Source organism: Hyperoodon ampullatus (genome assembly GCF_949752795.1).
Source record: "Hyperoodon ampullatus genome assembly, chromosome: 14".
Classification (NCBI taxonomy): Eukaryota; Metazoa; Chordata; class Mammalia; order Artiodactyla; family Ziphiidae; genus Hyperoodon; species Hyperoodon ampullatus.
Window position 1 is genome coordinate 58,925,610 of NC_136927.1, and position 16,939 is coordinate 58,942,548.

Genomic DNA, 16,939 nt, shown 5'->3' on the forward strand with positions numbered 1-16,939 from the left:
AGGGACAACTGGTTAACTACATGCAAAAAGATAAATTTGGACCCCTACCTCACACCATATACAAAAATTAACTCAAAATGAATTATGGACCTAAATACAAAGAGATAAACCTATGTAACCTTAAAGAGAAAACACAGGAGTAATTGTGATTTTTGGGTTAGTTAGGCACTGACTTCTTAGATACAATACCGAAAGCACATGGGATAAATGAAATCTTTTGTATTTCAAAAGATACCATCAAGAAAGTAAAAAGAGGGCTTCCCTGGTGGCGCAGTGGTTGAGAGTCCGCCTGCCGATGCAGGGGACACAGGTTTGTGCCCCGGTCCGGGAAGATCCCACATGCCGCGGAGCCGCTAGGCCCGTGAGCCATGGCCGCTGAGCCTGCGTGTCCGGAGCCTGTGCTCCACAACGGGAGAGACCACAACAGTGAGAGGCCCGCGTACCACAAAAAAAAAAAAAAAAAAGAAAGAAAGTAAAAAGAAACCCATGGAATGGGAGAAAATATTTGCAAACTGTATAACCAATAAGGGACTTGTATCTAGATTCATAAAGAACTCTTATACGTCAACAGTAAAAAGATAATGTAATTTAAAACTGGGCAAAGAATTTGAATAGACAGTTCTCCAAACACATACAAATGGCCAATAGGATGCTCAACTTCATTAGTCATTAGGGAAATGCAAGTCAAAACCACAGTGAGATACCATTTCTCATATACTAGAACAGCTACAATCAAACTGACAGACACAAGTATTGATAAGGATGTGGAGAAATCTGAACCTTTCTATACTGCTAGTGAGAATGAAAAATGGTACAGCTACTTTGGAAAACTTTGTGCCCATTATTCCCCATTTCTGCCCCCGGCCCTAGGCAACCACTAATCTACTTTTTGTCTCTCTATATTTGCCCTTTTTTGGACATTCCGTATAAGTGATATCATACAATATATAGCCTTTGTATCTGACTGCTTTTGCACAGCATATTTTCGAGGTTCACTCATGTTGTAGAATATATCAGTACTTTATATTCCTTTTTATTGCCAAATAGTATTCCATTGTATGAATGTACCACATTTTGTTTATCCACTCGCTGGCTGACAGACATCTGGGTTGTTGCCACTTTTGTCTATTATGAATAATACTTCTATGAGCACTCAGTACAAGTTTTTTTTTTTTAATAAATTTATTTATTTATTTATTTTTGGCTGCGTTGGGTCTTTGTTGCCGCGCGCAGGCTCTTCTCTAGTTGTGGCGAGTGGGGGCTACTCTTTCTTGTGGTGAGTAGGCTTCTCACTGCAGTGGCTTCTCTTGTTGTGGAGCACAGGCTCTAGTAGTTGTGGCTTGTGGGCTCTAAAGCGCAGACTCAACAGTTGTGGTGCACCAGCTTAGCTGTTCTGCGGCATGTGGGATCTTCCCGGACCAGGGCTTGAACCCGTGTCCCCTGCATTGGCAGGCGGATTCTCAACCACTGCACCACCAGGGAAGCCCCTCAGTACAAGTTTTTGTGTGGACATATATTTTCAATTCTCTTGGGTATATACTGGGCTATATGATGGATCTATGTTTAACTTTTTGAGGAACTGCCAAATTGTTTTCCAAAGTGGCTACAGCCATTTTACATTCCCACCAACAATTTATGAGAATTCCAGTTTCCTAAATGATGTTGAGCATCTCTTCATGTGCTTATTTGAGTTTAAAGAGTTCTTTATGTATTCTGGACATTAGCTTCTTATCAGACATATAATTTGTAAATATTTTCCTATATCCTGTGTATTTTCATTTTACCTGATATATTCTTGATATTAGTGGAAAAGCACAGATTTAACTATTTCATTAATTAAACCACTAGTAGATTAGAAATGCAACTGCAGATCCTCCAAAATCTTAGGAAAAAAGGAACAAAGAGAATTTAATCCAGTTCTGTAGATAAAAAGCTGGTTTCTCATTTTATTTTGCATTTTCCTGCTCTACTTCCTTTTCTGAGAATGACTTTATATCCTTTTGATAGGAACAGAATAAAGAGAGAAAGTAGGTGATTAAATAGTTAATCCCACTAGGGGATTGTAAGTAGAAAAAAATATGGGAGACCCCTGTAAGTTAATGATCACTCAAGAAAGCAGGTTTGCTTAACCACAAAACTAAGCAGGCCTGCTTAGCAACAAAACCATGCCACAGAAGCATGAGACATGCCCCCAAACAATTAAACAATGGTGGCATGAGACCCACATCCTGCCCAGTGAGCTCAGTAAGTTAATGACCCCTAGGACATGCTCTCTGCACACATAAAAAACAATAATTTATGGAAGGGTGACATTCAAAGTGAAAGACCCTTATTGTACTGAAACCTAAAATAATTTTTCCATAATGTCATGACAGTACTGGCTTAACCATGTAGGGACAAGAAAACTCCCCTGCCCAACCTGGAGGAGGAGCTTATGATGGAAGCCTGATGTCTACTCAAGAATGAGGAAGAAGGTGGTCTTTTCCCCCACCCCATTTTTCTTTGGATTATAAAGCTGTAGCCCACTAAGTTCTCGGAGTCGCACCCTCTTGCCTGCTCACTTGTAAGCCGCACAAGTGTCCTATTCTAATACATCCCTTCTTATCTATCACTTAGCACCTAGATGAATTCTTTCTGTGCTGAGACATAAAGGACTGGAGCTCCTTGGAGAGCCATGGCGCCCACCCCCCAACCCCCGGGGAAAAGACACCTAGCGGTTTCACTTTGCCCACTTTTTCTGTTGGGTTGACATTCAGCTTTATTTTTCTGGAGGGTAGAGGTTTACATACTCTGGATGATAATCATTTGTTATATACCCTGCAGATATGTTCTTCCAGTCTGCCTGTGGCCCTTTATCTTTGTTTACAGTGGTCTTTCCCTTATAGAAGTCCTTACGAAGAACCCAGTGGTCAGGGGCAATGTCTGGCAGGTTCTTGGAGAAATTCTTATCCACTCATCTCTTGGGAGTCTTTGCACCTGCCTAGCATCTCCCAACTGCTCTGGAGGCCCATCAGTACATTCCTGAGATTTACTGAAAGTTTGAATCAAAGGTCAATTTTTCAGGGTTGGTTTCTCAGGACAGCTACCATAGCAGGTCTAGGATCAAGCTTTAGGTCAACTCAAGGTCTGTTTCTTCTGGCATCAACCACTGGAAAGGATAGGAAGGAAGGAGAAGGAGAAGGGAAAGGAGAGAGGGAAGGAGTGGGGAGGAGAGAAGAGGGCAAAGGGAGGGGAGGAGGGAGAGAGGGAGGCAGGCAGGCACGCAGAAGTTTTCCTTTTTTCTTCATGTCAAAGTGAAAGAGATGGTTTTCCTTCTCCCTTTTCTTAGAGCATTTCAGTAAGAAAACCTGTATTTAAAAACCCTTCCTGTTCCTTTGATATGTATACGTATGTAAATTTTTTAAACCTAAATAAGCCTCAAGTCAGCACTACAAAGCAGAGATGTTTTTCTTAAGGGCTTAAGAGCCACCTCTTTGAAATGTACACATCAAGGGAGCCAGCCCCCCCTCCCCTTGCCGTGGGAACGGGTCCAAACTGTAACCACCTGCTTGCCTTAAAGATACAAGTTTGTTTTCTCCTTTGGGTAAAGGCAATTAACTAACCTAGGTGGCCTCCCCAATTACCAGGTAAATTCAGAATGAACTGTGAAAGAACGTAGAGCAAACAGTGCTGTCAAATCCTCACATGAAGACAAGTTATCTTCATTTTGAGAACATGTATATAATGGATTATATATGCTGGGATATTTAAAAGGGTAGAATTTCTCTCTGTTTTTGCAATCTCATTAGTGGATTGCTGCGATGTGGGCCACATGCTTATTCAATTATAAAACTGTTTCTTTCTTTTCTACATCTGTGGAGAGGAATTTCTGGGTTGGCAGTAGATTTTATTTTTAATTTTTCCCCTAACAATTGCCACAACGTATTTTAAGTAAAAAGCAAACTGTAGAACAATATATCATATGCATAGTGTATAGCATAGTACTTTTTATTTTAAAAACTATACATCTAGAGGTATCTATATTATACTGTTAAAAGTTTTTCCTTCTAGAGATGAGAAGAGGAATTCTAGTTTTTATTTTATCTACATCTGTAATAGTTAATTTTTTACAGTGAACTCATTTCAATACTTTTGTAATGAAAGTTAGCAAGACAACTCACTTAAAGTCCTTAGTATTTTCATTAATTGACATTAAAAATATTTTTCACATGAAACAAATAGTTTCCTAAACTATCTGTTATTTTTTTCTTAAAGAAATCCATATAAATAATGTAGCTTTCAAGGCTTTATTCTTTGTAAATACATAGTGAAACACTTAATTTTGGATACACAAGACATCTTACCTGGACAATGAATGAAAGACCAGTTGTATCTGCTGTCCTCCAGACACATGCTGGAATTGAGAAGGGGCTGTGGATAGGAATTTCCTGTAGGGGCCTGAGAAGGCATTTTCACTGGTCCTTTATAGGAGCCCTCTGTGCATTTCCCTTTGCCAGTATTGCTGGGATCAGTACACCAGCCACAGCCTGGTTGCTCCAAGCAGTGACTACAGGTACAGTAGCCTGAACAATTTTCAGCTGTAAAAAAACATAAGTTACAATTCACTATCACATTTAGTCTTAAATTCATTGTATTTAAATTACCTTTTTCTTTAACAGACTATTCAACTTCTGTGAGTCAAAATTCCTATTCTATTGTGATTGTTTAAATGACATAATAATACTTTAAAGAGCCCAATATCTTGTCCAACATATAATAGAGACTCCTCCCCTCCTCTCTCAATCCCAGGATGTTTAGAGATCATCTCCTGGAAATCATTTCTTTATGAATTAGGAGATTAAGATGTCGAGATATTACATGGATTGAGCAATATGATACTGAGGTTGGGCAAATTATTTCTGTACTCTGTGATCTATCCTACAGTTGTTTACTTGTGTCATTGTTCTTGATTCTGTATGCGGCTTCACATCAGGCAGTCTCTGGACAGTCCTGAGCAGAAGGTCAAGTCTGGTCTCATCCCTAGAATTTTCAGAGGCTGACAGCACTGCCCTACACACAGGAGTTGTCCCCCATACTGCCTAGAGTTCACTTTTCACTCACGGGGGCAGCTGCTCATGGTATACCACTCCATACACTGGCCAAAAGGGAAGGAGGCCACGTAGGCATTGGAGTCCACGCACTGCTTCATGTTGCTGCACCACATGCACTCGGAGCTGCCGCTGGTACACTCCCCACATGCCGTCCGCAAGGCACACGGTGTCCGGCACTGCTTGGCACTGTGGTTCGCTGGGAAGTAAACCCAAGAGAGACACTTAGAGCTCCCACTATGTCAGCTAAGGTCAAAGTCTTTTCAATGTGGGTTGTGACCCACTAGTGTGTCATGAAATCAATTCAGTGGGTTACATTAAATGAAGAAGAAAATAGAAAGTCTTAGGTCATCAAGCACTATTTAGTCAAGTATATTTATACACTTGGGGGGAAAACAGTTTTTCTTTTCAAAGAGCATTAAGGACAGACATGAGGAACAAGCTAATCTTTCCATAAGAGCAGAGGTTCTAAAGCTCCTTATAATATAGGAGACCCAGGATGAACTTCAGGGGTTTTACAACCCACCTGAATATGCAAAATTGCATCTTTGTATATTCTGGGGGAAAAAGAACCACAGCATTCATTAAATTCACCAAAGCACTCAGGATCCAAAATGGCTGAAAAGTTCCCCTAGATATTATACTTTAAGGTGACTCCTACAGTGCTATGAATTCTCCTCCACACCTCTGTATTCCTCAGACAAATGACAGTACCTTCCTAAAATAAGACATGATGTCAATGGAGTCCAGCCTCCCAAAAGCAGCCACAGAATTCCAACTACTGCTTGTGAGTCCCTCTGCAGGAGAAGGACACTGGTCTAGGGCTTGTCTGCGTGCTGCAAATGCCACTCCTATGCCTGCCTTTAGGAAGCCTAAATGTGCCTAGAGAGCTTCAAGCCTGTGAAGCTACTCCAAGTGTCCGGTCCTTCAGCACTCTCCTGCAGCTTTATCATGCTGAAGGTTTGCTTCTGCTTCCTGACACAGAGCTACTCCCATCATTTTTCTCCCCACTGACACTATCTTTCTGTCCATTGTCCCTGCAGTGATCTGCTTGCTTTTCTGATCTTTTCTTTGGATTTTTTGTTCTTTCTTCCATAACATTTCCCTGCCAACACCAAGAAATTTGCCTTTCAGAGAAATTATCAATACTTTTTGTGGTCAACAAACCAATCAATCTCACAGTTAATCAGAATATTTGTGTTAGTTATTTTTGGTTTTGTTCATGGCTCACACTATTCAGAGTCAAACACTACTTCCTTCTGCTTTAAAAGTTCTGTGTTACACTCTGCTTCATATGCTTGAAATTAATACTCCATCGGTTTTTCATGAAAATTTCATAATACTTAACTATGCCTTCTATAGCTTCTCTTTCAACAAACTTCCAGTAACGCATAATTCACCCATATACTTACCAGGTCTTTCACAGACACTACCATTGAGTGGGTTGATGCAGGTTGCAGCCTTTAAGCCCAAAGTACTGGGTTCGGACAAAATTCCACAGAATCCAGCATCACTGGGCTCAGATGGCATCCACTGTAGCAAACTATTTGTGAATGGGGACATATCTTCCCAGCACCAGTAGGACACATTGATCTTCCGAAGGCCAACCCACGGGGTTAAGGTGAGCTTGGACTGTAGGCAAAACAGGCACAGCTATGAATATAATCAATGTCTTGACCAAAACTGGCTTCTAGACAAAAGCCATTAAGTTACATACATCCAAAAGATAAAGGAAAACCTCCCTATCCCGATTCAGCCATGGTAGATTACTGCAGACCATCATTTTTATGTTACATATCATGCCTGGCACTTTAATACGGCCATTTTACAAAGGACAGAAATACAGCTCGGAGAAGACATCAATATCAAAGTAATAATCAAGTTCCTAAATTTCTACATGCTATGACAAATGCTATGAAGGGATGACCAACCCCAACTTGGTTTAAATGTCTGTTTATACGTGAAATCATCGTATTGATATTTATGAAATACTGGTTATATGCCTATCATTATCTAAGCCTGTTTTGGAAGCTCTGGCTAGTTCAGGCTTAGATAAATGATGATTAAAGATTCCCACCTTCAGGTGGGGAGGTGGGGGGTATTGGCTGTCACCAAATTTTATAGGGAAAATAGGACAATGAATTCCTGGGAAAGTCTGTCTCAGATGCCACATGTAGCCAAGACCCAGACCACACTTCCTATGTCCTTCCCAAGGAAGTGCTGCCCATTCCTCCTACCTGCTTGACATTTCCCCCTAACAGCTCTATACCAAAGACAATGTTGTTGAAAGAGCGTTGTCTTGTGAGTATCTATTTGATTGAGGGTAGGACCACAGTTCTAGGACTCTGGACTAAAAAAGACAAAATGTGATTGTGGAATATCAACTACAAGCTGCCTGAGAGCACTGGGTGGACAGGAAGAGAACTCGGGGACTCTCTGTGCTCAGAAACTCCTGATAAGAAGATGCCCTCTCCTTTTGGGTTGGTCAGATCTAAGAAAGAACCAAATGGATGTCCATTTCTTAGGATGATTAGCATTAAATCATATTACACACTGTAATAATACCTGAAATCTGAGAGACTCAGGTGGCTTAATTCAGCTCAGCTAATTAGTAATGGCATTCCCCTCCCCCACCCCAACAGAACCTAGGGATAAAACAGATATGAAATCATCTACTGATGTCACAGGATATGTGCATAGGTAAACATGTTACTGTTCAATACACATGTTATTGATATATCTTATAATTTAATGAAATATGACTAATAAAAATAAGGTGTTGGAAATTTCAAGATAAGAAAGAATTTATTAAAGGAAGAGAATTTGACAGTGCAGTTCCACAGTGTATTACACTGCACCTACTAGCATTCCTCCTCTTGCCAAGCACATCACAGGTAAGCTGTAGTCATGCCATCAGTAGAAGGATGGATATTAGAAACTTAATTTCCAAGAATTTTAACTCACCATGCTCTGCGATGACTGCATGATTCGCAGCTGCTTAAGGACAAATTCCACCTTCTTCTGGGTTGTAAGAGAAGCCAAAAAGGCATTGTGGTTCCTACAGGACAATTTTGCATTGTCATAATTCTCTTTGGCAGTAGTAATTTTCAGACATGAGTTTCCAACCAAATACCAGCCAATGCCACAGATATTTTCTTTATTAAAGAGGGGAGAGAAAAACAAAGAGTTTTACAAATCACACAAAACTACGTATATTAGCAGCTTGAACTGCTGAAAACCTAAATGGTTTTTGTGAGCTGAATTCTAGATACTTCATTCGGATGTGGTGAGTGCATCAGACACATTACTAAGGACCAAATACAGAATACACACTAGAATTTTTTTAATGTTTATCAGTCATATTTCCTGGATCTCAAGATGCATATTCTGAGGTCAACCCTCCTATGTCTTAGAGGAAAACATTTGTTTGATGCCACTGTTAAACTTATAAACCTCCTTTTGAAGAAAAATCAGAAACAAGGCTAAAATCCTAAGAGCAGAAAAATGAATATGCATTATTGGAAAGATGGTGTGGAAAACTGCAAGAACAGAAATGAGTTGGTGAGTGAGCAAGCTGCACTGTTTTCACATCAAGTGAAACAAAACATCCCAAAAGTGAGGTGGAAAGAGCCTTTTTGGGAAATAAACCGAAGTGCTACAGTACACCAGGTAAGTTTGTAATCTGCTACTGTGACCTCCCTGTACCCACCCAAAGAACTGCACAGAAGCTATACATGCTTCCTGGAAGACAGTGCACGAGCAAAGTAACTTCACCAGAACCAAAGTACCCTGGAGATGCCCTCAACAACGTTCATCAACAGCCAGTGAGATAAACGGAAGGTGCCATGGGAAAGGGGTGATTTCAGAGCAGATAAAGACTTGCTCCTCAAAGTGTGGCATCAGTGTCATTGCTCGCTGAAATGCGGATTCTAGGGCCCCACCACAAATTTGTGCCAGAATCTGGTTTCTAGCAAGACCCCCAGGTACTTTGCTATGCCCTGAAGTTTGAGATGCAATGAGGTAAAAGAACAAGAAGCCCACTCCAGCAAGCTGAATCAAGTACTTCCAAAGGATTTCAAGAGGGGCGCAGTAGACCCCAGCTACCCTGTACTTCTGTTGCACAGAGCCACAGAAGTCCCCTTCCTGGGCTTCCTGGTTGAGCAAATATATCATACAGTTTCAGCCATGGCTGTCTGGCTTCAGGCCCCCAACTCATCATCCTGAACCTCAGAAGTGCTATAAATTGAGATGTCTGGGGCTGGGGTCATCCCAGGAGGTGCTGCTGACAGAGACATCTCTCCTTTCCTTCTTATCAGGAGGTGCTGAAAACCTGATCCCAGTGGTAAGAAGTACTCTTCATAAAGTGCCCAGCAGACTGGCTGCTGAGACTGCTGCTTTCTACTCCCAGGTTACCGTAGAGTGGGGTAGGGACAATGGAGAGTGGGGTAGGGACAACGGAGCAGGCTCAATGACACAGAGTCAAGCTGTCCTTGATTCTCCACAGCAGCAGATGACACTTCACTTTCTTTCAAAGGATGGTAGAAGTAAATACTCAAGAACTGTATTCCTGCTTTAAAATATAACAACCACAATAGTGGTGAGGGGGAATGAATGGATAAAATGAGTTCGCCCCTTTTGCAGGGTTCAATCTAGGCTGCACAGTATTGAGGGGGTGTGTGTGTGAAGTCTTTGGACCCACACACATCAAGATGCCCCTGGCAAGGCCTACCAGGCAGGGCGATGCACTCCTGATTCCGAGGCTCCCACTGGCAGTTCTGGTCCAGGGCACAGCTCCTGCAGCTGGTCTTCTTGTTACAGTAGTACATGGGGTTATCCTTGGGGCAATGATCATACCTGGAAATGGAGATCTAGAATACAATGGACAAAAGCTTTTCTCTTATATCCACAGAGAGAACTCACGGCAAGAACAAATAGTATACTAAAAACAACAGTCTAACTGAGGAAGCAAACTACAAATACATAAATAAATAAATAAATAAATAAATAAATAAGATGTAGATGAAGCAGCACTGCAGTGGAAACACTATAGTGAAATGTTCTGTTCAAGGACATGCCTTTACCTGGCAAGGAAGCAGTGCATTCTTTTAAGCACCATGCTTCAACTTGCTCATCTGTACAATGGGAATGTTGAACTTGCTGCTTTTTAAATGTCTCCCAAACATTCTAAAAGTTTTTAATTTTATGAGCTGCTTTACAGACTGACAAAGAATGTCTTATAAACAGTCAAAAATTATAAAAGTTGAGTCATCATATCTTTTTTTGCCTTATAGCCTAAATAAAAAATCATAAATGGTAAGCATAAATTATGCTGAGCCAAGATATAACATAAGACAAGGAGATTTTGCAAAGTCTATTATTTCCACAATTCAGTTTGGCTGCTACACACCTGACTCACTTTCACTCTCAAGTCCTAAATTGCTCCCCAAACCTTGCATATGTAGAGGGAGCACACCATTACAAATTTCACGCCAAGAATCTAGTACTTAGCCATAGCCATGCATAGGGACTGGGGTGTACTCAGAATAATAATCTTGCCTTCTTCTAAAACACCACACATCAATCCTCGTGGCTAGCAGAACCTTTGGAATTAGGACATATAGAGCATCCCTTACTAAAATAAACTTGAACAATAATAAAATTCAAATCTACACTGAAGGTTTCAAAGATAAACTCTGGGCTATACCATACGCTCTAAAATCTACATCTAATCCCACTCAGGATTTTTCTATCCTCTGAAATCCTTTAGAAACAGCCTCTGACCTGGCCTTCTGTGCAGCTGTGGTTCATAGGGACACAATGGTCATGGCACCAGTGGCAGTCATTTGTGTTGGCCGTGCAGCTGTAACAATCCGTGTGCTGGTCACATCTGTCATGGTTAAGAGCTGTGAAGAGAAGAAAAACTCATCAACTGTGACAGCTTCTCCTCAGAAATGTCACAGGCCATTACAACTGCTGTTGAGCAAAATATGACACTGAGGCAAAAAAAAATAAAATAACAAGCCTTGGGAAGTAAAATGAGGAGTGAAACTGGCAGGAAAATATATTGGTGTGTGCAGGTCAAAACAGTATTTAGAAATAAGTAAACAATCTGAAGAAAAGCCATTTTGTACTCCACCCTCCTAACAAAAGTACACAGAAAGTGAAAAACAAAGATAGAATAATTCAACGATGAGATATAAGGGAAATAGGTCTGGTTCTTCGAATACTTTTCCTTTCAAGAAAGAAATCAACTAGCAGTTGAATGAACACCAAGAGCAGCCCAGGGGCCAAACAAAGAAATGTAGGAGACGAAGCCATTCCTCCCAGCTATAAATGCAAGGCTGCTCTGGGCACAGGAAGCAGGCAGCACCACAGAACCCCAAAGAAGGCAATACACATATATGTAAGTCCAAGGAATTCTGGGCTACTAGAGACCTGTTGCTCTCCTACTGACCCTAGACAGGTCAAGGTCAGCAATGAAAGAGAAGCCGCACAACAGTGCTGCCTCATCTATTGAACCATTCATGGACATGGCACATGGTGGAATCCATGGACAAAAAAAGGCAGGGCCCACCCTCACAAAGACCTCAACAACCTGCTCCTTAGGCTGTTCTTCCTGCCCTCGTCATCACACCATGGACTGGGCCCACAGAGAAAGCAGAGTGAACCAGGGAGGTGACATCTGAGATGAGTTCATAGCAAATGGGTTCATAATGAACCACCTAAGGTAATTAAATATTATTTCCTATAAACTTGCACATTTAATTTGAACTTTTTAAATGTGGCTAAAAAATAACTATTTCACTGATTTTATCCCTTTTAGGAGACAGTGACTAACCCTACCAAGTTCTGGTCATGTTAGTTCTCCAGCACTCACCAGCCCACCAATGAACCTGTAAAGCTGCCTGGGTGCTCTTACTGAGGATTTATGTTCAGCTTAATTTGGAGCATTCCAGGAGAGCAAAAGCTGCCTCTATCTATCATAACTCTCACGGTAACTGCTACACCAACCCTAATAGTTAAGAAATTCAGTCAACATAGTTTAAATTAATTGAAGTGAAACAATATCTTTCAGAGACATTTTTCTTACTTTTAAAGGACTTTCTCACATATGACTTCATTGTATTGCACTGTGCTATTACGTCAGAGCAAAAGGGTAATAAGGAGCTGAGTAGGTAAGATGAAGAAAGCTTGGACAATATAAGGGGTGGTTCTAGAAGGAGGGATCACTGTTCATCCTCAGCAACTGTCTGCCTTGGCTATCACTGCTGTGCCCAACTAGAGAAGCTAGAAAAGAATAATACCTCTATCCACTAGAACAATCTACTCCAACATAGCTTGTCTGGATTGGCCCTCTTAATATTATCCTTAATGTCAGAACTGCATAATCCAATATGGTAGTTTTTATTTATTTATTTATTTTGGCCACGGTGCGTGACACGTGGGATCTTAGTTCCCCGACCAGGGATGGAACCCGTGCCCCCTGCGGTGGAAGCGCAGAGTCTTAACCACGGGACCGCTGGGGAAGTCCCCACATGTAGTTTTTAATTTAAATTAATTAAAAATTTAAAATTCAGTTCTTCAGTCACACCAGTCTCATTCCAAGTGTTTGATAGCCACATACGGCTGGTAGCTAACATATTGGGACAGCGCAGATATAAGAAGTCCTACTGGATTGCAGTGCCTCAAAACAGCTGAAACTAGGTTCTGGAGTTGGTATACAAAGTCTATGCAATGCTAAAAGGTTTTGTCTTCATCATTAGCAAACAGCAGACGTGGCACGTTCCTATCCATTATAAAGATGTTTACAATCCAATTTTCAAACACCCATAAAGCATTTGCCTAAGTTATTACTGAATAATTTTGGATAATAAAATGAACATTAAAAGTACACATTGGATAAGTGACTTCACAATTCAGATAAAATGAGATCTCAAATTAATTAAGTTTTAAGAAGAGAAAAAAACATACTTATTTTAGAAAAACACTCTGATTTTAACTTTTCTTCTTGTGCTTCAGTCGCCAACTCCCAGGAGACGCACTGAGATGACCCTGTGTCCCACACACACCGGATGCCAGGTCCTGCTGCTAGACAAGCAGCTTCACTCTGGTGTGCTTCACACTGTTCTGAAGTAAATACCAGGATGTCACTGAGGAGGAGACTATTGAAACCACCAAATACATACATGGTGCTAAAAGAAAAAAAAGAGAGAGAAAGAGTTCATTGGAAACTTACATAAACAAATGCATGATATACTTCTTATAATCTTTAGACGAATCTCACATATCAAAAGTCCTGTAAAAGAGTTATTTTTCAAGACCTCAAAAAACATTCTTATACCTTTACCTCCCAAATTCCAACCTTTCACAATGGCCTGTGACTACCCAGAATAGTTCCAATAATCTACCTCCTCTTTAAAGCTACTATATTAAAAAGTTCTCATGATAAGTGAGTGACTTTTAACCAGGATTCTTCAAAATATTTTAGTGACAGGGCAAGCTAGCATATTTTAAAATTATACACATAATCCTACATCTACATGTTTTTAAATATTAAAAATAAGTATGTACAATTTAAGAAGTATAGATAAAGGCTCTCTAATTAAAACTGTGTAATGAAAACATAGACCAATAAGAAAGAGATAAAAGTGCATATGAAAATTTAGTACACAGTACAAGTCACATTTTAATTAGTGGAACATATGATTTCAAGGATTTCTTCCAACTCTGAGATCCTATAATCCACCAGGAAGTTTCGTACTAACCCACAACGAGGTATCAAATAATTCACTCTCACTGTGCCTCAATTTTCCTCAAATCGACAGAGGATAACTAAAGCGTAAAGATTCTGTGGCTGTATTTTTACTATATCTGAAAACTGACATATTTCAGTAACCAAAAATGAACACCAGGTTTAATTTTTAACTTCATATTGGTTTACTTAGTATCACATTACATAGTCTGGTTTCAGTTAGTCTTCAATTTATTGCTTAAACCAAATAAGTTCCATCGGCCTCTCAGTACAGCTGGTGTTCTTAGCAATTCTGAATTCATCTGGTCACATCGGCTATGTGAGGGTAGGAAAAGTCCATCAAAGAGGCTTGGAGCAGGGAACTGAAAAGAACAGCTGCATCTGCAGCAGTCTCAATGCCTCATAGCCCACTCTTCTTCCTGCCTCCCTCAAAAACCACGAGGACAACGACTAAGTGAAGCACAGCTGGCCCAATGCAGATGCTCGATTAAGGGAACCATCATTCAAAATGTGGAAATCATGTGAATCAAAGTTTCTCTTTAGGTAAGTTACTTCACAAAATTAAACTAACCATTACAGCAGAAATTAACACAACACTGTAAATCAACTATACTTCAATTTAAAAAAATTGAAAAAAAAATTAAACTAACCATGGTTTTTTACTACATGACCTCCCCTGTCATGCCCTGCCCCCCTCCAACCCTGGCCTATTCATACAGATACTCACATATAGGCTCAAATACTCCACTGGAATTATACAAAAATAAGCACATTATTATAACTCAGGCAAGCCATTCCCAATTTTGATTCATGGTTAAATTACATCTTACGGTAAACTGTCAACTTCTCTGAGTTTATATAAAACCTCCAAAATGTTTTGATAGAAAATCCATTTATTTGCTAACTATCATTATGGTACCAACAGCTGCCATTTAGCAAATGCCTATTATGTGCCAAATCTTATGCTAGGAAAACACCATGAATATAAAGATGAACACAGCTGAGGCCAGGCACTCACAGGCAAGATGATGACAAAATGGACCCACTGTTTTTCAGATGAAGAACATCAAGAGGCACTTACTAGAAAACTTTAAGCGTTTTCCTTACTGAGGAAATATCAAATTACAATTTAAGATAAGACTTCAGGGACTTCTCTGGTGGTCCAGTGGTTAAGAATCCGCCTTCCAAGGCAGGGGACACGGGTTCGATCCCTGGTCCGGGAACTAATATCCCACATGCCATGGGGCAACTAAGCCCACGTGCTGCAACTACTAAGCACGCGAGCCACAACTAGAGAGCCCACGTGCCACAATAAAAAAAAGATCCCGCACGCTGCAACGAAGATCCCACGTGCTGCAACTAAGAACCAACGCAGGCAAATAAATAAATAAATATATATATATTTTTAAGATAACACTTCAAATTAGTAGTCAAAAATCCTTCCATTTTAATCTATACCTATCAAATATTCCCACAGTAAAACCATATTTATTGCTAAATTTCAGCTGTTTATTTTGTGAAAGATGTCCCTTTTTCCAGTATCTAAGTGTTTGAATTCTGTCAATTCTTCCTTCACATCTCCACGATAGGTTGCTTTCTTATCTTTCCTAATCCAAGGTGAATTACCTCATCTAACTTTCATTATCACAACAGAAATTTTGAAAATGAAGGGAATCCTAACATAATATACATAGGCATTATAGCATTTAAATAGTTTCAGGATTGGGCTTCCCTGTTGGCGCAGTGGTTGAGGGTCTGCCTGCCGATGCAGGGGACGCAGGTTCGGGCCCTGGTCTGGGAGGGTCCCGCATGCCGCGGAGCGACTGGGCCCATGGGCCACAACTACTGAGCCTGCGCGTCTGGAGCCTGTGCTCCGCAACAAGAGAGGCCCGCGCGCCTCAATGAAGAGTGTGGCCCCCACTTGCCGCAACTGGAGAGAGCCCTCGCACAGAGACGAAGACCCAACACAGCCAGAAATAAATAAATAAATAAATAAATAATTTTTTTTAAAAAAAGAAAAAATCGGTAAAGCACACTATAAGGTACAGGTCACATGGCCACTCTGGAGCTCCCTTATATGAAAGATGCTTCTCCAGGGGCAGATTTGTGAAGAGCTCTATTAGTTTGAGCCAGGCACTTCTGAATGATGCAATGAAATGCAGTGCAGACTTCAGATTATCCAAAGACTTGATATATATGAAGCACCACAGACTTGACCTATATGAAGCATCAGAATCTCCCCACCTCTGTTCCCATATCTTATCCCTTATCTAAAGTGCCCTCTCTCCTTTTTTTCAAATCTTTCTTCACCACTCAGACAAAAGCACCACAAACAATAGCAAATAGCAAAGGGCCTAAGACAGTAACTGCACACAACTTTTGTTGTCCCATGCACTCAGACAACACCAAACATAGCTTACTCCGGCATGCTAACAAAACTACGTCAACAAACATGGCATTAGAAGTAATTCAAATCCACATCAAATATTTTAAATATAGATCAGGAAATTCATACCTAACATAATTCTGTGAAAAAACAACGGGATAAGGTAATCCTATGAATAATATGTAAGTCCAATATCACTTCATATTTTACTTCATTTTCATTTTAAACACAAGAGAAAAGGAGCAAGCACTTCTTCTTCAATTACCTGTTGTATAAGACTGCTGAATGGCCAAATCTGTTGACATCATGGTGGAGATCAGGTCTGGGAAGCACTGACCATCGGTCACAAGCTAGGAGCAAGAAAAACACATTTCAGAAGGGACTGTCATTCATAATCAATAGAGACTGGCATTTTCTTTGGGAAAGAAGACTGTAATAAACACAAACATATCTCTCAGTTTTTCTTAGTCACATCATTATTTCTGAAGTAAAATGCAGTAGCAACAGAACAGAAGGGCAAGGAAGAACGGTAGGACTCTATAGCAATTCTAATTAGTGAATGCACATTCACATCACTCACTCTGTTGCCTATCAATATTACCCACTAGATTTTTTTTTTTTGCGGTACGTGGGCCACTCACTGCTGCGGCCTCTCCCGCTGCGGAGCACAGGCTCTGGACGCACAGGCTCAGCAGCCATGGCTCACCGGCCCAG

At 40.5% G+C, this 16,939-nt stretch overlaps 1 protein-coding gene across 1 annotated transcript in view; it reads right to left on the bottom strand.

The window, feature by feature from the left end:
• The window catches only part of ATRN (attractin), a gene marked incomplete at both ends in the record, with an annotated part of 171,753 nt that overhangs the window by 74,655 nt on the left and 80,159 nt on the right, over positions 1-16,939 (bottom strand). Inside the window, 8 exons of the mRNA XM_079718684.1 lie at positions 4,344-4,577; positions 5,101-5,286; positions 6,500-6,719; positions 8,052-8,242; positions 9,817-9,955; positions 10,869-10,990; positions 13,059-13,279; positions 16,491-16,575. Of these exons, the coding sequence (XP_079574810.1) occupies positions 4,344-4,577; positions 5,101-5,286; positions 6,500-6,719; positions 8,052-8,242; positions 9,817-9,955; positions 10,869-10,990; positions 13,059-13,279; positions 16,491-16,575 (1,398 nt within the window). The remainder of the gene's footprint in view (positions 1-4,343; positions 4,578-5,100; positions 5,287-6,499; positions 6,720-8,051; positions 8,243-9,816; positions 9,956-10,868; positions 10,991-13,058; positions 13,280-16,490; positions 16,576-16,939) is intronic.